Consider the following 26,553-nt stretch of genomic DNA (forward strand, 5'->3'; position numbering starts at 1 on the left):
GGAGAACGAGGTTAAGGTTTGGAATAGGGTTAGGCTTAGCTAAAATGCTACAGTTGTCAAGAATGTACTCATCGTGCAGCGCAACACTCCATTAGTGTTGCAGTTTGATCACCTTTGAACCTCAGTCACTTCTCTGGTTGTTTTTATATCTAACTAGACAGGACTAGAGTTGGCATATTGTGGACGATACAACAATTAATACCAAGTTAACCACAAAAGTGAGATCACTGTCTAATGTATGTTTTATTCTCATTGTTAATCATCAAGCAAAATTCAAAGAAAACTTAAACAAGGGTGAGCGTTCTAGTTTATCACACACAATAACACGTGTCCTTCATAAGTGAGCACTGAACCAAGCTTTTCAGTTCCAGCAAGTATCTTTATCTTATGAGAGCTCACCAACTGGTAATTATAATATATTGAAGTTGTTTCCACTCAATGTTACTATTCTGTTGCCTGGCTACTCAAACTCCTTGCTCCGGCCGAACGCTGTGCCACGGACGTTAGTTTCCGCAATAAAGTGAAAAACTCACCAGCGTTCGGGCGGAGCTAAAGCTGATCACTTTGTTTTGTACAACATCCCTCATTTAGACTTCACCCCAAAAAACTTACACAATGGCAGTCCTTTCTACGTCTGAAGTATGTAGAAAACAGCTCAGTTTGTCGTTAGGCAAACTATTCTGTATAATTGTTTGATAATTCTGTCAGTGCTTTTTATGTTCCATAGTTCTATTCGTTCAATACATGTATTTTTGTCATAGCTCTACATGTCACCCTGCATTCAAGCATCTATTATGAACTACTTGTACACCAATCAAAACTAAAAGTTTCCATTTGTATGGTTTTAAAAAATAAATCTTGATCAAAATGGTTCCAGACACACAACTATTCTCCAAAAGAGTATTGTAGTACATTAGTTTAGTCAAAACAACCCACACTGAGGTTACAATGATATTGTAAATATGGCATATTAATCAACAAACATCTTGATTTCATAGAATACATGTCCCCTCCCTGTTTGATTAGAAAGTGTACTGTTATTATGGATCAACACTTCACAACTCTTTAAAAGGCATATATTCTAAACAGTTTAAAATCTCAACTGAACTAGTCTGTTCTATTTTCAAGACTGTCTTCATTCAATGCCTTTGGCTTTCAGCTCATTCTTCACTCTGCTCAGGTAGTCAGGGTCAGGGTAACCAAAACTGTGGAAAAACACAAAGCACACATCACAATCTTGAATTGTTGTTCCCCCAGGCAGGTTACTAGGCACTTCCAAGGCAGTGGAAAATAGCCAATTACCCTTTGTAAATTAATCAAATGTCAAATAATTGTCAACCGTTACAGAAGGTTAATATAATCATATCCATCGTTTTAGATATTTTATTTTACCCTTGTGCCCCTCCATCGATGTTGGTCTTGTGGTGAATGTCGTTCCATGTCACACAGTCATCTGTCCCAGTGGTTCTGGAGGTCCCAACTGTGAAAATCAGCTTCTGGTCGAAAGCTCTCATCAGTAACTTCAGCACTTCGTTGCCCTCCTGGTTGTCAGGGAGATAAGCTGTTCTATGGGCCCCAATGAACCCTTTTCCAGGGTTGGAATGTTTCTTCTAAAGTCAAGAAAATGTCCAGAAAATATTTGTCAGTGTAGTTAAAACATTTTGCTGTTAACCCTCACTGTGGTGATTAGTAAAAACATAATGCATTATGAGATAATTCAGGGCTGTAATTTGTTACATTTATAATTAAAGAAAATCAAGGGTTTTACCGTCTGTTTTCCACTTGGTATGACATAGTCGATAACTATCACGCCATAGCCATGGTATCCAGGTATGCTGCGGTAACGGTCATGTGACACTTTCATTGTTCCCTCAGGCTGGTCTCCCTCCACCTTTCCAAACACATCCTTACACAAAGGACAGCTGGGGCCTGAGAATTCCACTGCCTTCTCCAGACAATCTGTACAAAACTCATGGCTGCAGGACAACTTCATCTTGTTGATAAATCTGTCCATGCATATGGGGCAATTATCATCTTCAGGCCCTCCTGTTGCTCCTCCATCTCTGACTGCTCCCCCCGTGGCTGCTCCAGTGCTGGATCTGTCTCCAGGAAACTCAATCTTGTGCTTGTCTTCTTTAAACATAGGCCTTTTCAGCATCATCTCTAGCTCTTTGACAGCAGGGCCCAAATGTTGCGGTAGGCCAATCAGCCTCCAGGGACCATAGTTTTCTCCTGCCCAGACACAGCGGTGTCGAGGATGGATCTCCTCCAGCTTGTCCCCCACAGTCTTTGCATGGGTAGTGTCCAGAAGGTGGAAGCTCATCGCTGATGTCGCAACCTTCTGGTAGAGGTGCATGAGAGCTCTGATGGCGTTGCTTTCCAGAGAGACTGCCGGTGATGTTGTAGGTCTGGTTTTAATTTTTACCTTGCCTGGAGACTTTTCCTCCATGAAATCCACTCCAAATGTATTTTTGATTGCTGTTATTTTCTCATGAAAGGCAGATTTCATCAGATCCCAGTGAGTCTGGTCCATGGCCAGCCCATGTAACAAAAGTGGATCTTTGATGTCCATCCCAATCATCCGTGGTGTTTTTGGAGATCTCGAAACAGGTCCTCCAGCAAATCCAGATGCTTCCTCTGTGGAGCTGTGATCCATTCCAAATGTCATTACTGTAGTCTTCATCCCAAAAGCCTTATTGACTGCCATGATGTTCTGAGCCGGCCCAAACACAACACAGCCATTGGCAGACACATTTAGTACCAGCCTGGTCTCCTCATTCTGGATGTTTTTCAGCATATTCATGAGGTCTCCTGGATCCCCAGGTGTCAGATGGGTGGAAATGCTGTCCAAATCAACTACACGCTTCTGGAAGAAGTCACTGAACTCCTGGTGGGCTTTGGTCAGCATAAAATCTCTGCCTGTTTTCTGTGTGTCCTCTTTGATGGACAACTTCACTTCTGCACTGATTTTGACTCCATTTCTTTTCTCTATGTCCTCCATCTCCTTCCGGTAGGCCTGACTCAAGTACACAAACTGGATCAGTGGGACTGGAAAGCCAATTTCCTTCTGCCCAGGGTCTTCATGGGTCTTCATTCCATTGTGAGTCATGCTTTGTGCCGCTTCTGCATTATCGTTCCAATCCGCTTCTGGCTCGGTTTCCGTCTCCCTGACGATCTTGGTCAACTCTCTGTAGATCTGGTTCACTTCATCAAAGCTCCCTTTTACAGCCAACTTGTGATCGGTGGTGTGGTAATGACGGAGAAGGGCAGCCCGTACTTCAGGTTTGTAGCCACCGATGTCAATGCTAGCACTTACAGTTATTGGGAGTTTGACCTAGAGGTGGGGGAAATAATATTTAAAAAATGTACATTATACTTTTTATATTATAGTTGATTTGAAAATGCTGTCAAATAATCACGCATTTGATTTACATACATCCTGTGGCATGTGTGCGGATGTTGGAGGCAAGACTTCCATTGAGCTGGGTTTACTGTTTGATTGATTCCAGAGTTTAATAAATGCTGGTGGTATTGCCCTGTGAAACCGCACAGTGGCTGATGTCTTGGCCTTGTCTTTGAAGGTCACCTGTGTTTCCTTCTGCTTCAGAAGGTCCTCAACGACTTAAGAGGGCAGATGAATAATAGCAGACAATCACACAATAATAATAATAATTACAACTCTTAGAATAAAAGACAGAAATGCATTCCCAAATCCAACTTGCTAACATGGCAAAAAAACTTTGCTATAGGTTTGGGAATTTAGAACAGGGACACATTGTTTGCATCAACGTTAGTGAAGATTATTTTCTTATAGCAGCACCTCTATGTCTTGAGCGTCTCCTCAACATTGAAATGATACAGGTATTAATGTATCATTCTAACCTGATGGGGGATGTATCTTGACTTCTGCTACGTTTCCGTTCACCCTTCCCACGGTGCATTCTGTTTTTTTAAAGTTATTATTAAACCACGACTGGAGACTTTTTTGAAGTGTAGACTTCCATGACAATGTTGCTTTCCAAGGCCACTCCACACTGACATAGACTGTAGCCTCATCTAGAGCTCCAGTGGTCTGCTTTTCCTCTGTCTCGTCCTTTGCCTGATTCAGGTCCTGAAAAAATTACAACATGTATTATTTTTGCTTTGTTCAGGTGGCTTAGGATGACGTCATGCTTTCAAGGCAGATATCAGAGTCTGATTGACAGGGGCAATAACAGAAACTGTTGTCTCCTGAGCGTTGGCCAGAGTGTACTACAGTAAAGTGTCTAAAGCTAGTTAGAAAAATGACATCCTTTGATCTGCTAGATCATTACCTCATCTTGAGTGCTTTGGGGGTTGATGGGAGAATGTTGATCTCGCTGTGATTGTTTGTTTCTAGTAGAGCCATTATCTCCTTCAGCAGGAGAATCCACACTCGTCTCTTTGGAAGAGGATGACTGAGGCTAGAGAGAGTGATGTCAAATATTGTAAATGCTGTAAAATATCTACCACCATCAATGCTTTAGAGATATAAGTTTTGCCTTATAGAAATATAAATTTGAAAAACGGCAATAAAAAGAAAACCAGTAAAGTAGGTTCATCAGATTTTCACAGCTAACAAAAGACAAAATTACTAACATTGCCAAAGTGCCTGGGGTCATACAGGGGTGCCTGATACAGGTCTGGGTCCTGGAAACAACAGAATATTCATATGGTGTTAATCATTAGTGACAACTTTATGGATTTTAACATATGAAAATAATGATTTGTCTGGTGAATGTGTGCCCTTGTTGCACATTAATCAATATATTATACAAATATTCACAGCTTTATTATTAGCATAATAGAAAATCCCCATAGAAATATCAGTTTAAGCTAGAGATGGGTTTTTTCCCAGGCCACACTACACTGACAGACTGTAGCCTCATCTAGAGCTCCAGTGGTCTGCTTTTCCTCTGTCTCGTCCTTTGCCTGATTCAGGTCCTGAAAAAATTACAACATGTATTATTTTTGCGTTGTTCAGGTGGCTTAGGATGACGTCATGCTTTCAAGGCAGATATCAGAGTCTGATTGACAGGGGCAATAACAGAAACTGTTGTCTCCTGAGCGTTGGCCAGAGTGTACTACAGTAAAGTGTCTAAAGCTAGTTAGAAAAATGACATCCTTTGATCTGCTAGATCATTACCTCATCTTGAGTGCTTTGGGGGTTGATGGGAGAATGTTGATCTCGCTGTGATTGTTTGTTTCTAGTAGAGCCATTATCTCCTTCAGCAGGAGAATCCACACTCGTCTCTTTGGAAGAGGATGACTGAGGCTAGAGAGAATGGAGAGTGATGACAAATATTGTACATGTCGTAAAATATCTACCATCATTAATGCTTCAAGAGATATAATTTTAGCCTTATGGAGATATATATTCTAAAAACACCAATAAAAAGAAAACAAGTACATGTCCTTATTTAACATGTAAAGTAGGTTCATCAGATTTTCACAGCTATCAAAAGACAAAATTACTAACATTGCCAAAGTGTCTGGGGTCATACAGGGGTGCTGAGGGATGCTTCACCTTAAAGTCATTATCCGCTTGATACAGGTCTGGGTCCTGGATTTTAACATATGAAAATATTGATTTGTCCGGTGAATGTGTGCCCTTGTTGCACATTAATATATGTATTCTACAATTATTCACAGCTGTCTAAAAATAAAATGACTAACATTATCAGAGCTTGGGATATTAACACAGGTTGCTGAAGGTGTCCCTCCTCCAGAAGTCCCAGAGTACCGATCGGCAGTATCTCGGGCTGATGAACTTGCGTCTTCTTCAGACACGTCCTCGGATATTTCTGCCTGAAGGAATAACTGAACATAAGTATGAGCGGCAATTCTAGTTCAAAAAAGGAAGCCACTTTGGACAATTCAATAGAAAAACTTGATTATTGGTTTGATAATAATCCTGGTTTTTCAGAGATTAGTTGAGTCACAGTATCATGAGGTCATGTACTAACATACACTTCAGGTCCCTGAGGCTTAACAAAGGTCGATGTCTGCACCCCGTGGAAATCTCATTAGCATAATACAAATACCCCCATATAAATCTGACATTATAAACTTAACTCAGCGAAAAAAGAAACGTCCTCTCACTGTCAACTGCGTTTATTTTCAGCAAACTTAACATGTGTTCATACAAATATTTACACAAGATTCAACAACAGACATAAACTGAACAAGTTCCACAGACATGTGACTAACAGAAATGGAATAATGTGTCCTGAACAAAGAGGGGAGGGGGGTCAAAATCAAAAGTAACAGTCAGTATCTGGTGTGGCCACCAGCTGCATTAAGTACTGCAGTGCATCTCCTCCTCATGGACTGCACCAGATTTGCCAGTTCTTGCTGTGAGATGTTACCCCACTCTTCCACCAAGGCACCTGCAAGTTCCCGGACATTTCTGGCGGGAATGGCCCTAGCCCTCACCCTCCGATCCAACAGGTCCCAGACGTGCTCAATAGGATTGAGATCCAGGCTCTTCGCTGGCAATGGCAGAACACTGACATTCCTGTCTTGCAAGAAATCATGCACAGAACGAGCAGTATGGCTGGTGGCATTGTCATGCTGGAGGGTCATGTCAGGATGAGCCTGCAGGAAGGGTACCACATGAGGGAGGAGGATGTCTTCCCTGTAACCCACAGTGTTGAGATTTCCTGCAATGACAACAAGCTCAGTTCGATGATGCTGTGACACACCACCTCAAAATCGATCCCGCTCCAGGGTACAGGCCTCGATGTAACGCTCATTCCTTCGACGATAAACGCCGAGCCGACCATCACCCCTGGTGAGACAAAACCGCGACTCATCAGTGAAGAGCACTTTTTGCCAGTCCTGTCTGGTCCAGCGATGGTGGGTTTGTGCCCATAGGTGACGTTGTTGCCGGTGACGTCTGGTGAGGACCTGCCTTACAACAGGCCTACAAGCCCTCAGTCCAGCCTCTCTCAGCCTATTGCGGACAGTCTGAGCACTGATGGCGGGATTGTGCGTTCCTGGTGTAACTCGGGCAGTTGTTGTTGCCATCCTGTATCTTGTACCTGATGTTCGGATGTACCGATCCTGTGCAGGTGTTGTTACACGTGGTCTGCCACTGAGAGGACGATCAGCTGTCTGTCCTGTCTCCCTGTAGCGCTGTCTTAGGCGTCTCACAGTACGGACATTGCAATTTATTGCCCTGGCCACATCTGCAGTCCTCATGCCTCCTTGCAGCATGCCTAAGGCACGTTCACGCAGATGAGCAGGGACCCTGGGCATCATTCTTTTGGTGTTCTGTTCAGAGTCAGTAGAAAGGCCTCTTTAGTGTCCTAAGTTTTCATAACTGTGACCTTAATTGCCGACCGTTCCACAGGTGCATGTTCATTAATTGTTTATGGTTAATTGAACAAGCATGGGAAACAGTGTTTAAACCCTTTACAATGAAGATCTGTGAAGTTATTTGGATTTTTACAAATTATCTTTGAAAGACGGTCCTGAAAAAGGGACATTTCTTTTTTTGCTAAGTTTAGGTATTTTTTTGTATTGGATGTGCCTCAATCCAACGTATCCGCCTATGTCCCAATTCCACATTTGCGGTGAAAATCAAATCAAATTTTCAAACGTTATCAAATTGTATTTGTCACATGCGCCGAATACAACAGGTGTAGACCTTAGGGAAATGTTTACCAACAAGCCCTTAACACTTATTTTTCTTACAACTGCATTGTTAGTTAAGTAAAAAATGAATAAGTAAAAAAATAACATAATTAAAGAGCAGCAGTAAAATAACAGTAGCGAGGCTATATATAGGGGGTACCAGTACAGATTCAATGTGCGGGAGCACAGGTTAGTTGAGGTAACTGAGGTAATATGTATATGTAGATAGAGTTAAAGTGACTATGCATAGATAATAAACAAAGAGTAGTAGCAGTATAAAAGAGGGGAGACAATGCAAATAGTCTGGTTTTCCTGTTCAATACAGGATAAAATGTAAGATTACGCTGCTCACCTTTAAGGCCCTCAAGGGTGATGCACCTAAATACATATGCCAACTTCTAGAGAACTATTCCCCAGCACGCACACTACAATCATCAGACTCAAACAGCCTGGTCACACCAGCCACAAACCTGTGGAGCATGGGTGACAGGGCCTTCAGACATGAGGCCCCTCAGCTCTGGAATGCTCTACCAACACGTCAAATCAAACTTTATTTGTCACATGCGCCAAATACAAGTGTAGACTTTACCATGAAATGCTTACTTACAAGCCCTTAACCAACAATGCAGTTCAAGAAGAGTTAAGAAAATATTTACCAAATAAACTAAAGTAAAAAATTATAAAAAGTAACAATAACGAGGCTATATACAGGGGGTACCGGTACCGAGTCAGTGTTAGGGGGTACAGGTTAGAGGTAATTTGTACATGTAGGTAGGGGTTAAGCGGCTATGCATAGATGATAAACAGCGAGTAGCAACAGTGTACAAAACAAAGGGGAGGGGGGGGGGGGGGTAATAGTCCGGTGGCCATTTGAAGAATTGTTTAGCAGTCTTATGGCTTGAGGGTGGAAGTGGTTAAGAAGCCTTTTGGACCTAGACTTGGAGCTCCGGTGTTTGTCAGACAATGAGACATCCCGAAAATCGGTCTTCTCACAAAATCGTCTGTAGCGTCCGAACGGTTTGGCCTACAAACTATGATGACCCCTTTAAAGATGAGACTCTCACAAACACGATGGTGTTCTCCGTTTTGCTCTATGCCCCCCACAAGCATCTTGGGACTCGTCTGTACAGTCGGTACAGCCGATCTGCTAACTTCTGTCTGTAGCGTCCGAACAGTTTGGGCTACACACTAATACGACCCCTCTGTAGGAAAGGTGAGACTCTCACCAACATGTTGTTTTGCTATAGGATGTCCACAGGCCTCACAAGACTCATCTGAAGGTCCCCCAGTACCAGTTGGGAAAAAATGAATGGAAGTACACTACCGGTCAAAGGTTAACACCTACTCATTCAAGGGGTTTTCCTTATTTATGCTATTTTCTACATTGTTTTGATGTCTTCACTATTATTCTACAATGACATAACACATGGAATCATGTGTTAAACAAATGAAAATATTTTATATTTGAGACCAAGTTCTCATTTACAACTGCGACCTGGCCAAGATAAAGCAAAGCAGTGCAACAAAAACAACAGAGTTACACATGGGATAAACAAATGTACAGTCAATAACACAATAGAAAAATCTATATACAGTGTGTGCAAATGTAGTAAGATAAGGGAGGTAAGGCAATAAATAGGCCATAGTGGCAAAATAATTACAATTTGGCATTAACACTGGAGTGATAGATTTGCAAGTAGAGATACTGGGGTGCAAAAGAACAAAAATAAATAATATGGGGATGAGGTAGTTGGATGGGCTAGCTTCATGAGGTAGTCACCTGAAATGCATTTCAATTAACAGGTGTACCTTAAGTACATTTGTGGAATTTCTTAATGCGTTTGAGCCAATCATTTGTGACAAGGTAGGGGTGGTATACAGAAGATAGTCCTATTTGGTAAAAGACCATGTCCATATTATGGCAAGAACAGCTCAAATAAGCATAGAGAAATGACAGTCCATCATTACTTTAGGACATAAAGGACAGTCAATCGGGAACATTTCTAAAACTTTTAAAGTTTCTTCAAGTGCAGTCGCAAAAACCATCAAACGCTATGATGAAACTGACTCTCATGAGGACCGCCACAGGAATGGAAGACTCAGAGTTACCTCTGCTGCAGAGAATAAGTTAATTAGAGTTACCAGCCTCAGAAATTGCAGCCCAAATAAATGCTTCACAGAGTTCAAGTAACAGACACATCTCAACATCAACTGTTCAAAGGAGACTGCGTGAATCAGGCCTTCATGGTCAAATTGCTGCAAAGAAACCACTACTAAAGGACACCAATAAGAAGAAGAGACTTTCTTGGGCCAAGAAACACAAGCAATGGACATTAGACAATGGAAATTTGTCCTTTGGTCTGGAGTACAAATTGGAGATGTTTGGTTCCATCCGCAGTGTCTTTGTGAGACACTGTGTGGGTGAACGGATGATCTCCGCACGTGTATTTCCCACCGTAAATCATGGAGGAGGTGGTGATGGTGTGGGGGTGCTTTGCTGGTGACACTGTGATTTATTTAGAACTCAAGGCACACTTAAACAGCATGGCTACCACAGCATTCTGCAGCGATATGCCATCCCATCTGGTTTGGGCGTAGTGGGACTATCATTTGTTTTTCAACAGGGCAATGACCCAACACATCGCCACCAAGAAGGAGAGTGATGGAGTGCTGCATCAGATGACTTAGCCTCCACAATCCCCCAACCTCAACCAAATTGAGATGGTTTGGGATAGGTCGGACCACAGAGTGAAGGAAAAGCAGCCAACAAGTGCTCAGCATATGTGGGAACTCCTTCAAGACTGTTGGAAAAGCATTCCAGATGATGCTGGTTGAGAGAATGCCACTTCTTTGGTTACTACATGATTCTATATGTGTTCTCATTATTTTTGATGTCTTCACTATTATTCTACAATGTAGAAAATAGTATAAAGAAATAAAAACTCTTGAATGAGTAGGTGCTCTAAAACTTTTGACCGGTAGTGTATATATGGAGCCATAAATAAGGGGTTAAATACATGTCAAGAAAAATAACAAATGTTCCCCCCCAGGTTAGACAGGGGCTTAGACTGTTTAGTGCCAAAAATAAGGGGCTAAATACATATATATTAAAAAAAATGTTTCCTGATCTTTCTTATATCTCTCAGATACAGGACAGACACATCAAAACAAACTTCCTTTAGATTTTCTTTATGGGACTATCTGGTCCATGTAGTGAATCTGTTATTCAATCCGTTTGTGTGGGCTAATATATTTTGATACTTCAAGGGGTCTGAAAATTCAAAATCAAATAGCAAAATTATCCTTGGTATGACCTTTTTAAAAATAAAAAAAAATTTAAGATCAGCTTAGTAAACCCCCCCACCCTTCCCCGACTTAGACAGGGCTTAGATTTACGGGTTAAGTGACACTGTTTACAGCTCTCAAAAGATACTGAGCAACAGCAAGCGGTGTTAGTATACCAACTATAGAGTCCTATAAAAGTCCTTACCTTATAAGTAAAAGCACTTTGAGAAACACTAGACCGTTGAGGCTGTGACTGTATCACTGTTGCAGGGCCACTGGATGTTCCTGTGGGCTGGGAGAGACAGTGGAGAGCACTTTTATTTTACCATCATCATAAACCTGTGCCTCACAAAGTTATAGTTATTATTATTATTATATTGGTGAATTCTCTCTCAGTGGCTCTGAACTGAAGTCTTAGGACAAGGTTCGGGACACACTCTATTCCTGGACTAAAGATGCATTTTCAATAGAGATTCTCCATTGAGGATGCTTTTTAGTCCAGTGATAGGCGAAGGCCGGGATTCAAGCCGATCCCGCATTGTCGGCAATGCAAAACCAGCCGAAAATCAGTTGTTTATGTCAAATGGTTGTTATATTTCAGTCTTCTCCAATGTATATAAAGTGAAATATTGAGATGCAAACTCAAAATTGAATACATTTCAACTATATATCTGACATGGTACAGGTGTCTTCTTTTTTTGAAGCCCATAACCATGTGTGTGAGGTGTTTACTTTTGTTTCAAAGTAGATTTGTTAAAGAATACCAAGAAACACTCTGTGTGACCCTGATTTAGCTCACTGCAGTACAAGGTTAAAGGCAATACCGCATTCACGAGACCACATTCACGGTAAACGCTCCACATGTCGGCTCAATAGCAAACTACCTTTAAATAGTGCGTAGTCGACACACCGCGAATGGATTGAATCCAAGCCTAAGGCCTATATTCAATCAGTTCCAGCGCTAACCCGCAATAACTGACAACTGCATAGCCGTTTCATTGCTTTTGTTTAGGTGATGTCGGACGTGTACCTGCATTCTAAATATAAGTAGCCTACCCCGAGACAAAAGTGTTTAGTCATAATAATTAGAGCACAAGAACATTGTAGGCCTTTATGAAATACTGTTAGTTGATGTTAACCCTAAATACCCAAATTAAGTCACCGGTTTTAATAATGTCACACCTGTGTAACATATGCCTCCCCTGGTCCCATCCTTTGATACCCACCACATGAATCTGTATTTGCGAAGGGTAAGGGGTCCGTTGCTGTTCTGGTCCAGAGACTTCATTGTTTCTGTCCATCTCTGTGGTTGATGTCTTGAAAGAAATAATGATTGTTAAGTTCTCCTCTTAAGTTCTGTTAGGATAAAAATGTTCCATGATCTATCCACAATACAAGTGCATATACTCACATCCATGTCCTCTACGTCTGACATGTTTAGTCTCTGTGCTTACACCACTCAAGATGTCACTTTCACTTCAGCCAGTCCTAAACACCATAGGTTTAGCATTTTAATTGCCCATTTGAACATAATGCACGTCAAGCTGGTATGTGAAAAACAACTATGTGTGCGAAATTAGATATAAAATGTTCATTGTATTATCATAAAGTATAGAAAAGGCAATTGCTTTCGCTGGCTATTAGGGGACACTGGGTTGGTTCTCACTTTTCTATTACTCTTGTTCTTGTGTTTCTCAGCATGTCTTAAGCCCCGTTTATACCCGGTTCTGACAGGCATCCTTTGTCCTGATCTTGTCCACATTCTGATGGTGCCTACATTTCCAGACAGGTGTAGATGATTAAAAGACGCATTGTGGTCTGATTGTGATCAGATCTTCCTGACCACCTTCGGAGGTAGTCAGGCACGGATTGTGTCTGGATATCTTACAAGTATAGACAATTCTTTAAATCATCATTATCCCACCTTCTAAAATCATTGACAGGTGACCCCATTGACTTACGAAATCAATGTGTCTTAAAATAAATCAACATTTTGAAAGAATAGCGGTCAAATAATTTCCATACAGGGAAGGACCAGGAAATGTGGTCACAACGCGGACACAGATAAAATACATTTTAATAACATGTAGACACTGTATTTCTGAAAATGTGGGCACGATCAGAATGTGGAGATCAGGGCAAAGGACACATGTTAGCGGCAGGTATAAACTAGGCTTTGGACTCCTTTAAAGCGGCATGCAGCAGTTAAAGCAATTTTCGCCACCCCTGTTGTAGTAAAAAGCTGAGGGATGGGGCTGTAGAAATATAACCATTCTCAGATGTATAAACAGAGCTATGGATGCAAGGACTGACCATCCATGATATCAAAATTATAGTTTAAACCATGTTTTAAGGTTTGTTTACATTTACTTTGTTTACAGACATTGGAGTACAACAAGCTTATATATATATTTGGGGTTCTGATGGGGTACCACAGTTGATACAAGCTCATGAGGCATTTATTTAGAAGTTATATTCTTCAAGAATCGATGGGTTCATATCATTCATTTATAAGTCAAAATGGATGTATCAGCTGCAGATTGCCTCTTTAAAGATGTTTTTCTTTCAACATTATTGCCCAGCACCCTCCATATTTGAAGTTATATTGGCCTTATATTGGCCTAACTTTACATTTTTTTACATTTTAGTAGCTCTAGCCTAGTTGGTTTTAGTCAATGTCAGCGGTTAATAATGTAATGGTTGTAGCGTTGTTTCGCATAGGCGTCGAGTGATTTAGAGAGTTTTTTTCAAAATTGACACTGATAGGACAGTGAGTTATATGTAATGTAGATGTATGGTGACTTCATGTTTGGATGAACGGGACTGCCATGGGCAAGTCCCTTGACGGGTAACAGGAATGGTGGAAGGACAATCTGAAGGTAACGTTAATTATCTTTGCACACAACACAGCAGTGTCCAGGCCTCCAGAGTACTCACCCTATCGCCTACAGTATGGAGGGGAGCCGCAGCAGTTTACTGACGTAAACGATGCAATTGTGTATAACATTGCATATACTGTAGTATTTTTACATTTTTTATTGACTTAGTGTTTTTCTGTTGCTGTTTTTGTATAACGGACTTTGAGATTACTGATAATCCACCTGATGTGGTGGAAGTTGTTGAACCAGATCAGAACGCCTTCGAAGACTACCTTGACTGTGGTCTTTGAAGGATGTGGAGGTATTTGACCAGGTAAAAATGATCCGCTGTTAATTTATTTTCTGGCCTTCCAAGATATATAAGATATGCATTTGTAATAATATGAAATATAATTACATGTATTTATATTATCAATCAAGGTGAGACTGAACATGGACAAGGTGCATGAGAAAAAGGAGAGCCACCGGAGAAGAATCAAGGGGACCAAGTGCTTTGACATCCGGGCGAATGACTTGGTTTGGAAGAAGGACGAAAGGAAGGCGAGACCCGGGAAAGCTTGGTGCTCCTAGCTGGGGTCACCATCAGTTAAGGTGAATATAAAAATCTCATAACTATTTGCATTTGCCGCCTCGTGGTGGGCGGCATCGCCATGCTGTCAATAGTACCAACACTGGCCCAGGGGTTCCTCAAAATAGTCAATCTCAAGGCTAACCACTGGGTCACGTTAAGTAACCGCTACTTCCAGTGTACGAAAGACTATTGAGAGTAAATATTAGTTCATCATAGGGAGAGCTGTAACTCCGCCCACCGGTGATATGGTGCAGAGCATTCTGGGCGATCTCTGAGTAGACGGAAGTAACTAGAGAAAGTACACAAGCCGTGATGAGTTCCAGCCTTCTCCTGTGATTACCTCTAGTTAGCATTCTTTGTTTTAGCCAAGGCCAGTGTGCGTCCTTCAGAAATGCGAGTTCATATCTTACAATTCATGTGTTATGGACGCACTCCTTTGTTGTGCTAATTAGGGGTTCTAGGGGTTCTGCCTAACACCCAGACATGGATCCAGCTGATGTCCTTCATTACCAACCACCCTCCAGCTTTTCATTACATCAGCTACTGTTATTGTCAAGTTGTCATTATCTGCTAAGAAAGAGCAAGAAAACTATCATACTGGGCACATAATGTGCGATGCACAGATTAGCTAAAAACAGTAGCACTGCAAACACTCAGAATAAAGACGGCAGCAGCGCCTGGACTTTGCAGTTTCCCTCTTCGAGTCTACCTTCCAAGACTGACTACCTGATGAAAACAAGTGACAGGTAGAACCTCCCATCCACACAATACCCATCACCTCTCTAGTCCACACATCGGAATTCAGTATTTCAGTCTGATTGCTATGTGAGTGTACAAAAAAATCTGAAAGTAAATTGACACACATCTACCAAAAAAATAAAGTTTATGTATTTAAATAAAAAATATTGCCACATTGGTTTTCACAGCTATTTCATAAGGTGTTGATTATTGTAAATTGTAACTTATCCCTTGATGGTATTTGTTAGTTCAACATTGTTATATCATAGGACATACAATAGATATATTCAACCACAAGGGTGTACTAATGAGCTGAGTTTTTTTTAAATCATAAGACGACTAATATTATTTTAGTGTTGCTGAGGGAAGGCCTGTTTAAAATGAAAAACATGCCAGCCAGACAAGCCAGTGTACGAATCAAATGTATTTGCATATGAATGGAGTGGAAATTGGATGACTTTGATCTGTAAGGTAAGTAACAATGTGTGGGGAGGCATTGAAATTATAATTTTTTACCCTGATTTTATTTATTTATTTATTTCACCTTTATTTAACCAGGTAGGCAAGTTGAGAACAAGTTCTCATTTACAATTGCGACCTGGCCAAGATAAATGATGCCTGTTTATTCATAAAAAGCAGAAGATGGTTACAATAAGCAATGGTTAGCCTATGCAAAATAATAGGAATACATAAATAATAAATAAAGGTCTTCATGTGTATCAAATCTAGGCTATTGTGGCTAAATCAATGACAAACAGCTGAAAAGTTCAGGCTTCATCATGATCTGTGATCAGAACAGGCTGGGGTGTTTTCGGTTCCGTTTAGTCTAAGGATATGCGTAAGAACGCAACTGCACTGAAATGAATAGCCTGATTCAATGGGATTCTCCTGAATAATAAACGTTTTTATCTGTTAAGCTATTTGGTCTATGCATAGACCCATACTGATTCTAACTTTTTGGAATTTTGCAGTAGACATAGCTCTAAATTGCAGGGCATTTAATAAACCAACCACACTTTCCTGCGATGTTGAGGTTTAGCGAGACCTAATCTATAGGCTTGTAGACTATGCAGAAATAATTGTGGAGTTAATCATTGTTATAGCCTAGATCGCTTTATATCATCTGGACCATTGCTTTTCCTATGGCTAAGAAAACAAGTGGTAGGTATATGCCTTTTGCCAGTCTCTATTACAAGAGTTAGCCCTATATCCTCACGAACCCTGCTTTTAACCATACGACATCTCCACAGAAATGTATAGCCTAAGGATTGCATGGTGACAGTGATTGTGTCTGGTAAACTGGGAAGTGGAGAAAAAAAACTAGGTCAAATTATGACATCAGTGATTTTCAGGTCAGAGAAAGATGTTTCTGAATTGAGTTTCCGAGTTGGATGATCTTTAAAAAAAAATCCAGGTGTCTTGAACGCACTGAAGTCGGAAGTCAGAGATTGCAGACTTCCGAGTTGTTTTGAATGCGCCACTAGAGACCTAAACTATCTCTTGTTTCTGAATAGGGCTACCTCCAACAAAGAAGCCCTTGTCTGTATTGATGTGAGAAATAGACATATCTACACAGTAATGGTGGCTGTGATATCAACTAGCCTAATAAGTTTTGTATTGAGGTGATAAACCTATTTTAGCGAAATCGACAAATGAATTTGATTAGATTAGTCTGACAATGAAAAATATTTTTTGCAAAATCATGTACATGTAGACGTTTGTAAGCTTTTCATTATGAGATCTTTAATAATAATAAACTAAAGTCACAAACTAACACGTGACGCGTAATAAAAGTAGACGTTAAGGTGTTCATGGTAAGATCGTTCATAATAATGTAATGACCTGGCTAGATCATAAAGGAAGAATTGTCCAGACAGAGGCTTGAGTTTACGAATTTACGGTTTATTAACCCAACTTCACACAGGCCACTGTTTGGCCGTAGACCACGACAAATAAATGAAGGATACCCAATAAAACAACCGTGACCTTCTCTTGTGAAGGCCAGACGTAAGAGAGAGAACGGCTAAACCTGGTCTTAAACTTCCAATGCTCCATCCCCCCCACACCACTCAGCCAACCACCAGGATGCCCAGCATCAGAACATTCCAGGCATTCCCGTGATTGGCAGATAGTGGGTCGATTGCCATGTCGAATCCCGCGATCACTGGGTACTGGTAAGTACAACACAACCAACTAATAGCCTAACAGGCTGACTCCACTGCTTGCGTCGTGTGCGCGAGCGTTGCAAAATACATTTTGAAATCTATATTATTCAATTACTGCTGATGCGCACCAACGAGCGTCTGCGTTGCCAAGGGCTAACACGGAACCCAAACCGTGCATAAATATATTTTGTCCCCACACCAAACGTGATCACGAAACGATTCAGTTGACCGTTTTGTGTGTGGATTAATTGTCGGAGTAGAGGACCTTGTGCATTTGCGGTAAAATAACGCAATGTTTATATCCCATGACAAATTAGCTAGCAACAGCAAGCTAGCTAAATACGACAAATTAGCTAGCAAGTGCAAGCTAGCTAGCTAAATTGCCATAAAGGTTTAATGCTTTTCAACCTGTCCCCAAATTAATGTAATTGGTTCAGAGTTTGTTTTGATATTTTAACCTGTGTGTCGTGATCGCGTTTGGTGTGGTGGGACAAAATAAATGTATTCACGATGGCGCACACGCTCAGCCGGTTTGGGTTCCATAACACACAGCAGTCTGTGCGGGTCGCTACAATAAAACATACATGCAAACTAACACACGAACACTACATCTACATGACGTGTCACGTGACGTGAACGACCCGGCAGTTTGACGCCTTAGAAAAAAAACTTGTCTCCATTGACAGTCCATGTTAATACATAGTGGTATTTTATGGCGCTAGGAAGACGTTAGGTGACTTCATGAGAGGTATCAGTAGCTTCCGAGTATTATTTATGACCTTCATCACCCCCCATACACTCCAGTCAAATAGGGATGCCCTGCTCCTCTCACATACTCTGCTTTACACACACCTCGAATGCAATGTCATTACAAATAAGATACAAATACGATTTCGGGTATTGTCTCTTGAATTAAAACAAATATGGGATCAACTCAATGTTTTATGTAGCCTGCTTTACTGCCCAAATACAGAATAGTATCACTTTCGTTTTACACAGAATTGATCATCTTTGCATATCGATTAAAATGAATCCACAAAATTCTAGTAAACAGTTGCTTTCGTGATAGGCTGGTAAAAGTTCTAGAACCACAACCACAATCCTAAAAGAAAAGAAAATAGATACAATTTAGGTGCGATTAAAGTTTACTTACAAGTGCGCACTGCGTGACGTTCTCAATCAATTTCTTGCAGCATATTCTGACAACGGGCTGAACAAGAAACCGAAAGTCTGCCAGCTAACGTTACTGCTGACTACTGTAGCTAGCAAGTTGGCTAACTGACTAGAGCTAGCAGGCTAGCTAGCCCTACCCGACTACTGCCTATAATCATGATAGTCAGTGGAAGTAATTAGTCCCTCCCTCATGGTAACTAACGTTAGCTAGTGAAAGTAAATCACGTTAGTCCCTCAACCTGCTACAAGATTTCTACATTACTTTCTGTAGCTAACGTAGCTAGATATTCTGTCTGGCTGGTGCCTATTGATATTGTTTGTTTGTGTGTGGGGGTTCAGACGTAGAAATCTCACCTTTCTCCAGCAGGTACCTCTGGGCGGGGGACTTCGTTTTGTAGCAGGTTGAGACTAAAGTTAATTTACTTCCACTAGCTAGCTACTAAACACAGCCATTAATGCGTCATGAATATTATATTAGGGGGCGTGTACTTCCAGGTATGAACAAAAATTTAAAAAATGGAATACGTTTTTTTGTTTGTGTTACTCGATGCACAATTTGGAAACTATAAACGAGTTGATATCCAGTTTTAGATTTCAACTCGAACAATTATTTAAAAAACGATGTATTTCCTCGTTTGGTCTTGCCGAAATGAAAGGAAATGGGAATTATCCAAAAGCACAAGGAGCGACTCAAATAACGTTGATGGATATGGCCACTTCTGTTGTTTGAAAAAGAGTGCCCTTGCTGCATTTATAATAGTTTAATGTATACCACACGGAGTAATATGGCATTTTAATCAGTTTGCAGAATCATTTTGCGTCAATTTTGAACCCCACTAGTAGGTTTGTAGGACTTGAGGACTAGTTTCTGTACCACAGGAGATCGCTCTCTTCTTAAGGTGCAAAAAAGTGTTTGACTGCCACGATGCACTGATTTTATTATCATCTTTATTTTTTTCAATGGTATTTTCATTTTGGCAAAGTTAAGGGACAATATATGCACAATTGTAATGTGTTAAAAAATCTGCTGCAATAAAACAAAAATACACAAATGTAAAACACATCAAAGCAGTATAGTAACACGGGCAAGTAAAATGTTTTAAAAGTTTAAACAAAAAGACATGTAACAAAATGGAATGGAGCATAACCAACACTATGACAATGAATGAGGAAACTAAAAATGGCAGATAAATAGTTTGAAAGGAATAACTGTTAACACTCCATTTAACACATTTGAACCCCACTGGTCAGTATCTGTAATCTGTATTATCAGAGTGACTTTGGCTATTGGGTGCATTTCACATGGATAATATATGGATGACAGTACTGTGTATATCATTGTTATATACTATAGTGGTAGTCTCTGTGTAATAACATAAGGCAAAGTAAGGTAACATAAGGCAAAGTAAGGTAACATAAAAGCAATGCTCTTTTAATAAGGGAGGTTCCTGACTAGACACTGAGTAAAGGCATGTGGGTTAAGGTGTATTGTGTATCTGACTACATGAGACTGAATATGCAAGGACCCATTCTGTATCTAAGCCCATAATACTGTACTTTCAATCTTAGATATTCCTCATTATCCTTCTATTAATATTAACATACTTAACAACCCACAACAAATAACATTCCATAATATATTATGGAATTCCCTGATATATCTTCTAAATCATGTTTGTTACTTTGGTATTATCAAATACCGAACTGGTACTGTATCCTGACAACGCATTTTCCTGGTCCCTATTCACTTCCTGTTTAAGGAAAGAGTTTCTTTACCTTGATAACATGAACTCCTTCCTCACTGGCAAGATAAATGCATATAACTATCATTCATTAGTACATTAACCTTCAACGTACATAATCTTCAAATGATCTTCAAATAACCCTAACAAGTTGGTAATATAAACTTAAAAAGTAACTTTCATAAGCAGGTATAACCCTCATCAGTTCTTAAAGTAGCAGGTATAACCCTTCTTAAAGTGTGTAACATTCGTAAGTATATACACATGTTGACCTTCATAACTATTACATCATAACTATTAATACTAGGTATAAACTTCAGATTAAACTATCTAATACTGACTTTCTGGTCCAATCCAGATTGTCTGACGTATTGAGTTGCCCTGTCTTAGTGATAATATTGATATGTGAATATATAGAGATAGACATTAACAGGCAGACAAGTGACGAGAGGTGAAAGGACAGAGCAGGCTGAAGCAGCGGTAAAGGTAGGTGGGGGAAGGCATCAGCGTGAGTTAGGCTGTACAGGTTAACTTTAAACCTGTGGTATAACAGTTATGACAGCTGCAGACAGATCCACTATTCAGCCTCATCTTTCAAGTCAAACCTGTGGGAGGGTTAAAGTAAAATATAAAGTAAAAGTGGTTTAATTAATTGATCAATCATTTTGTATGGCTACTACCTTAACGAGAAGACGCACACATAATAACAACATAAAGGTCAGTGTATTATGGCTAAACTGTCAGTCAACAGACCTTTGTTAGCGTAATCAATCAATTAGTCAATTACTACCTGTTTTATGGCTACTACTCACCATTCTGTGACACCAGAGGCCAGGTCAATCTGAGCAAGCTCTATGTGCACCTGAAAGAAGAAATGTGGTAAGAACAAATATTACTATACACAGCATTCAAAACAAGTGCCATTTGCATAATACTAACATGATATTTCATGGGTGGAACAGAAGCATGAGTCATCATTTGCACCAGGTGAGAAAGAAAAAACAATGTTCAGACACCCATGTTTACTCCAAAGCTACCCAGCTGATACAGTTTATTATGATGAGTAAAATATAGCCATAAAAGAAGATGCAGTAATCCAAGCCCAGGCTGACCTGTCCAATGATATCGCTGCTCCTGAAGGACGCTGAGCTGTTCTTCACCGACACACTCAGACGCCTGCGCCTGGCCTCCTCCACAGACAGATCAAATTCAAACCTACACAGAGGTGCAGGGACAATACTTTTACACTCTGCTGCCATTTAACACAGATAGGTTCAAATGACTCAGTTGGCAGTGAGACACACACACATAACATCTCACACCTTTCGTTATATTCTGGGTTCAGGTCTCTCTTCTTGATACTTGTCTTCCTCTTGGTGGCCTTGGTTTTGTCTGGCAGCAGCATGAGGGAGATGTAGGTGTCTAGGCCATCCTTACTGGAGGACTCCAGATCCCTATACAGAAACACACAACATATAACATGATCCATGGCCTTAAAAACCAGTCTGGTCAAATGGTAAAGTAAGAGAGAGGTACAGTATGAGGAATTTGTTGAAAATATATAATAGGGATATCGTTACATGAATGGACCCTTTCTTTAGCAGTGAGTTCAAAGCTAGGCTATATGTAGGGGGCAGTAGTGTATGCAGACCATTATGTGACCTGACAATGACAAACTTTGCTCTTGCTGTATGAAAAGATGGAGTTGATGCAGACACTCAGATGCAGACCTGCAGGCATGGACTGCAATGGTGAGTTTCTTCTCCTTTGAGGCATAGGAAAGAGACAGCTTCACCTGCCCACAGCTTCCTGCAGCGCACGGCAGAGTCCCTTGACCTATCAACTCCACCATTTTAGAGTCCAGAATCTGTTGAAAGATACATTTTGTAAGTAATCATTTCAACAGAAACAAGAGGATACAGAAGTGTGTGTGTGTGTGTGGTGTGTGTGTGTGTGTGTGTGTGTGTGTGTGTGTGTGTGTGTGTGTGTGTGTTTCACCTTAAGCTCAGCCCTCAATAGAATCTGACTGTCAGGTGAGGCCCCATCCAGATGCAGCCACTGATCCAGGACCAGATCTGGTTCTGACAGCAGCTCTCTGATTGGTACCACCAGAGAGCCCATCGCCTGATCCCAAGCACTGGAGAGCTACATGTAGAGATGGAGAGAGACGGAGACACCCTTAAGTTTCTGACCTGCTGCTGACCTGAACAGAATGTCCACATGAACGACAATAAAGAAATTGTATTTTGTTGTAAATGAGTAACGCAAGAGAAAGAAAAATGCTTGCAATGATACTCAAACAACCACTCACCTTCACTATGAGCATCTCTTCTTTGGGGTCACGAACCAGGAAGTAGAAAGCCTCGTCCCACTGGGGGGAGTGGGTGCGATCACACACCTTAAGAGAGATAGGGAAAAGAGATGTTAGTTGGTCAATCTAAGACAAATTACAAGCGTGATATTGTAAGCTGAGTCTCACCTTGGTTCTGTAAGTTGTCTTCCCCAGAACTAGCTCAGCTCCAGCCTTTGGCTCCTTCCCACTCTTCTTTAACTAGAAACACAGATAAAGGTCACTCTAGGTCACTTAGTCACATAACTGATAAGGGAAAATTGATAATGTAAGACTATTATGGTGAGATAATGTATCAGCAATGAAACAACACAAGAGAAAATAACCAAGTGAAGCATCACAGTTTATCACAAACATCAGATGACAGTAGGCCATCAAGATCATGACAACAGAATCCCATCAGAGGTAAAAGGTCAAAGGTGACTCACAGGCAGTGAGTGGGCTCTGTCCATATAGACAAAGAGGAGAGCAGTAGAGGGAACAGCCTTGTTCTGGTAGGACTGCAGCTGCAGCACCTGGAGGTTGGGGAGGAAAGAGTTACATTGAGACATCTCGTGATACTAATGCTGTGCTCTGTTATGCCACATAGCAGGAGTTATGGAATGTGAATCAACTGCTTTCTGCAAATAGAAAGACTTTCTTGGAGTGACTGATAGGACGGGGAGGAAAGAGATTGCTGAACTGAAATCATAGTGAAGGAGATAGGAGATGAGAGACAGAGAAGAAACTGAGAAAGGAGTGGGACTGACCTGATCCAGTCTGTCTGGTTGTGATACTGTAGGTACCCACTCCAGTACCAGATGTACACGACCTGACTTCACTTCATTCAGAGTGTACCACTGGAACACAGAAATATACGCATTACACTGTGTACAAATCTAGCACAATCAGTAGAGGTAGAATGTAAAGCTAGACTGTGACAACATTAATAACCTCACAATCAAAACTTATATTACAAGTGATAAAAGGGCCACAGGACAGAGGAATTAAATCAATTCCAAACTCTGCCCTGACTTCCTGTATAAAGACTCTGACTCACCTGGTCTGTGTACTGGGACCTGATGACATCACTCAGCCTGATCATAAACCTGCACACAAAAGAAAACAAAAAAGTTTTGGCAACTGTCCAAAATGGCATTAGATTCTTGTGACTTCTTATATAGACCTGTTTGATACGTAATAGTAGAAAAACTTTGCAAAGCTGTCTACCATAAGGCCAAAGTGTATCTTGTGTGCACCCCAAATAGCACTGTTTCCTCACTTGGTGCACTATTTTTGACCAGGGCTGATAGGGCTCTGGTCAAAAGTAGTGGACTATAAAGGGAATAGGGTGCCATTTGGGACGTATCCCTTGAGTATCAATAACAGGTTACTGATTAAACAGTGTATAGTTGCCCAGTTAGAACACACCTTCCCAGGAAGTCATCAGAGTCCATGTCTTTATCATACAGCTCTACCTGGATCTCCTCTCTAGCCTGGGGGGTCAGCACAGTCTGGGAAACACACATCAGGGAAAATCAATAACAACAAAACTTAACACATAAATAATACTATTACATGATAATAAGGAAGAAAATGTACAAAGGTCATAAACTTCTATTGGTCTCAGATACATTTTTACGACAAAACCCTTCATAATGATCCACAAGTGGAGACACTGCAGCTCATACAAACAATCTCTACTCTAAACTCTAAAATGTATAGCTTTTACTTTTTACAGCACCACACAATACATTTTACTGCTCATTTAAATGTGCACAATGTCCAACACCCTGTCCTAGAGAGATTAGCTTTCCTAAAAACTCCAACTCCCTCCATACCTCATACATCTCGTTCCAGGTAGGGTTGAGGTTCTCCTTGATCACATGACTCTTAAACTTGACCCCTCCGATGTTGATCTTGACGTAGGGGTCACTCTTGCCCTTCTTCAGGCCACCCATCAGCTTATCCATGGCAACCAGATCCTTGGCCTCCAATAGGTGGATTCTCATCACCCCCTACAGGACAAACAACATAACCCCAGTGACACTCAAGTACGTTTTGAAGGCATCCTAGTTTTCTCAAAATATGAAATATTATAAAGTCTTTTTCACACATTTTTGGTTTAATCCTTTACATTTTGGATCATGTTGGTCTAAGCAATATATTTGTGTTGTCCCTTCAGTGAAGCACCCACCTCTGTGCCAAAGCTGGGGTTTGGTGTGGTGTGAGGAGGGAGTGTTTCAAGGACGACATCAGGCATGGCCTCAGCTTTCTCAGGTACAGACACAGAGGGAAGGCTAAACACTGTAGCTCTGGCAATGTCCTCTATACCAGACCTGAGTATACGCACACAGGAACACAAACACACACACAGCATGTTTACAGTTGCTTCACCACACTGAAGACAGTCTATGCAGAGTCAGAGTACATGAAAAGCTCTCTGCATGCGTTGTTGAATGGAGCTCACCCTGCCGTTGGCCTCTGCCAGGGTTGGAGCTCCTCAGTGTCTGCTGTGACTGACTGTTGGGTGATGATGATAGGTTCCTCCACATCACTGTCTTCTGGCTCCTCTATCTGTCGGTCAAAAACACACGTCAATACTTTCACCTGCAGCTATAAAGTTGTAGTCGGTCATGCAATTCATATCAAAATCAATTAGAATCTGTCTTGTTAATACATAAACTCTTAATACATAAAAACACATTGACTCCATCCACAGAATGCATCTTGAAACCCATATACAGACATCCACATCCAGGATCTCACCTCAGTGTCAAAGCTGGGATCAGGGCTGGTGTGTGTGGGGAGTGTCTCAGGAGGGCTGGGGTCTTCTTTGGCGGCCTCAAAGACCTCTTCTTCTTCAGGTTCTGAGACAGCGGGTTGGCTGGAGACGGCAACAGACCTGAGAATACACGCAGAGACACACATGTTGAAGGGTTTTATCATTTACATACACTTTATTAGGGTTGTCACGATACCAGTATCACAAACATACGATACCTGATTTTCTGTGGCAAAAAGGAAAACACAAAGCAGATTAAACTCTTTGGTCCTTTAAAAAACCTGCTGTATGTAACATATTGTGTGCAATAAAAAACATGTCATTCTGGGGGACAACATGAGGCTGCTTGTTACCAACATTAGGACTGTTTTCTTCAGGACATTTTGTCCGCTTCATGTTTTGTTCCCTTGCCACATGAAAACCCTTCACTGCAAACATTTGCATTTGCAATAAACTTATAATTACAATTCAACAATTTGAATACGGGGAGGGGCCAAGACAAAACTCACTCCTCAGAGGGCACCTCCCTGTGTTGTTTCTCCTCATTGGTCGCAGTAACTTGCTCCTCACTGTATCTCCCAAGAGTAATAGTTTCTGGACCTTGTGGTAGCCCAACACCCTCAGTCATCTTTGAGTTCAGGATCTGTGAACGAAAACATGCAGCTAATTACTTACCAATAGCTTTAAGATTAGACTGCTAGGTGCAGGTAAAGTACATAGCATGTCCCATGTGGCTCAGTTGGTAGAGCATGGCGCTTGCAACGCCAGGGTTGTGGGTTTAATTCCCACGGGGACCAGTACAAAAATATATGCACTCACTAGTGTAAGTCGCTCTGGATAAGAGCGTCTGCTAAATTACATACATGCACTTTGTGTACTATATGGCACATTTTGTTCCTCACATTGATAGTTGATGTGTGTGAGTGCGAGTATGAGTGTGTGTGTCTCACCTTGAGTTCAGCCCTCAGTAGAATCTGACTGTCAGGCGAGGCTCCATCCAGACTCAGCCACTGATCCAGGACCAGATCTGGTTTTGACAGCAGTTCTCTGATTGGTACCACCAGAGAACCTATCGCCTGATCCCAAGCACTGGAGAGCTAGAGAAAGATAAATACAGAGTGAATTAGAAAGGAAAAGAGAAAAAGGTAGAATGGGAGATTTGTGTGGATGAATTGCAGTGACTGTGCAAGCTGTTTACAGTGGGGTTATGGTTTGGTTTGGTTTCGGTAC

At 41.0% G+C, this 26,553-nt stretch overlaps 2 protein-coding genes across 11 annotated transcripts in view; both read right to left on the minus strand.

The window, feature by feature from the left end:
• Positions 1-224: 224 nt before the first annotated feature.
• LOC106565470 (E3 ubiquitin-protein ligase DTX3L) lies at positions 225-18,957 on the minus strand. 10 transcript variants are annotated; one of them, XM_045691634.2, is made up of 14 exons: positions 18,822-18,957; positions 12,353-12,429; positions 12,168-12,257; positions 11,147-11,233; positions 5,695-5,826; positions 5,546-5,581; positions 5,165-5,293; positions 4,618-4,668; positions 4,314-4,442; positions 3,883-4,111; positions 3,437-3,621; positions 1,769-3,334; positions 1,393-1,610; positions 225-1,205 (listed from the first exon to the last, which is right to left on the minus strand). In XM_045691634.2, exons 2-14 carry the CDS (start codon positions 12,374-12,376, stop codon positions 1,136-1,138), a joined length of 2,946 nt encoding a protein of 981 aa, XP_045547590.2. In that variant the 5' UTR covers positions 12,377-12,429; positions 18,822-18,957; the 3' UTR covers positions 225-1,135. The 10 variants fall into 10 exon arrangements, with proteins under 10 accessions (XP_045547590.2, XP_045547582.2, XP_045547587.2 ...); XM_045691626.2 differs by having other exon boundaries at positions 5,498-5,581; XM_045691631.2 differs by having other exon boundaries at positions 5,695-5,838.
• A 441-nt stretch (positions 18,958-19,398) lies between these two features.
• esyt1b (extended synaptotagmin-like protein 1b) overlaps positions 19,399-26,553 on the minus strand; it is a 41,083-nt gene continuing 33,928 nt past the window's right edge. The window contains exons 35-52 of the mRNA XM_082959229.1: positions 26,274-26,420; positions 25,833-25,966; positions 25,308-25,443; positions 25,009-25,115; positions 24,736-24,877; positions 24,380-24,556; positions 23,970-24,052; positions 23,599-23,647; positions 23,309-23,398; positions 22,988-23,074; positions 22,689-22,760; positions 22,521-22,607; positions 22,208-22,354; positions 21,940-22,076; positions 21,532-21,663; positions 21,322-21,424; positions 21,022-21,071; positions 19,399-20,814 (exon numbers count right to left, since the gene is read on the minus strand). Coding sequence (XP_082815355.1) covers positions 20,787-20,814; positions 21,022-21,071; positions 21,322-21,424; positions 21,532-21,663; positions 21,940-22,076; positions 22,208-22,354; positions 22,521-22,607; positions 22,689-22,760; positions 22,988-23,074; positions 23,309-23,398; positions 23,599-23,647; positions 23,970-24,052; positions 24,380-24,556; positions 24,736-24,877; positions 25,009-25,115; positions 25,308-25,443; positions 25,833-25,966; positions 26,274-26,420 — 1,908 coding nt within the window. The 3' untranslated portion in view covers positions 19,399-20,786. The remainder of the gene's footprint in view (positions 20,815-21,021; positions 21,072-21,321; positions 21,425-21,531; positions 21,664-21,939; positions 22,077-22,207; positions 22,355-22,520; positions 22,608-22,688; positions 22,761-22,987; positions 23,075-23,308; positions 23,399-23,598; positions 23,648-23,969; positions 24,053-24,379; positions 24,557-24,735; positions 24,878-25,008; positions 25,116-25,307; positions 25,444-25,832; positions 25,967-26,273; positions 26,421-26,553) is intronic.

This window comes from Salmo salar, chromosome 12 (genome assembly GCF_965601325.2).
Source record: "Salmo salar chromosome 12, fSalSal1, whole genome shotgun sequence".
NCBI lineage: Eukaryota > Metazoa > Chordata > Actinopteri > Salmoniformes > Salmonidae > Salmo > Salmo salar.

Coding starts and splice junctions, on each gene's coding strand:
- LOC106565470 (XM_045691624.2), bottom strand. CDS start 12,376: ATGTCAGACGTAGAGGACATGGAT. Junction 12,258..12,352: donor CAGACGTAGAGGACATGGAT/GTGAGTATATGC, acceptor ATTTCTTTCAAG/ACATCAACCACAGAGATGGA. Junction 4,669..5,164: donor CCCAAAGCACTCAAGATGAG/GTAATGATCTAG, acceptor TGTTGTTTCCAG/GACCCAGACCTGTATCAGGC.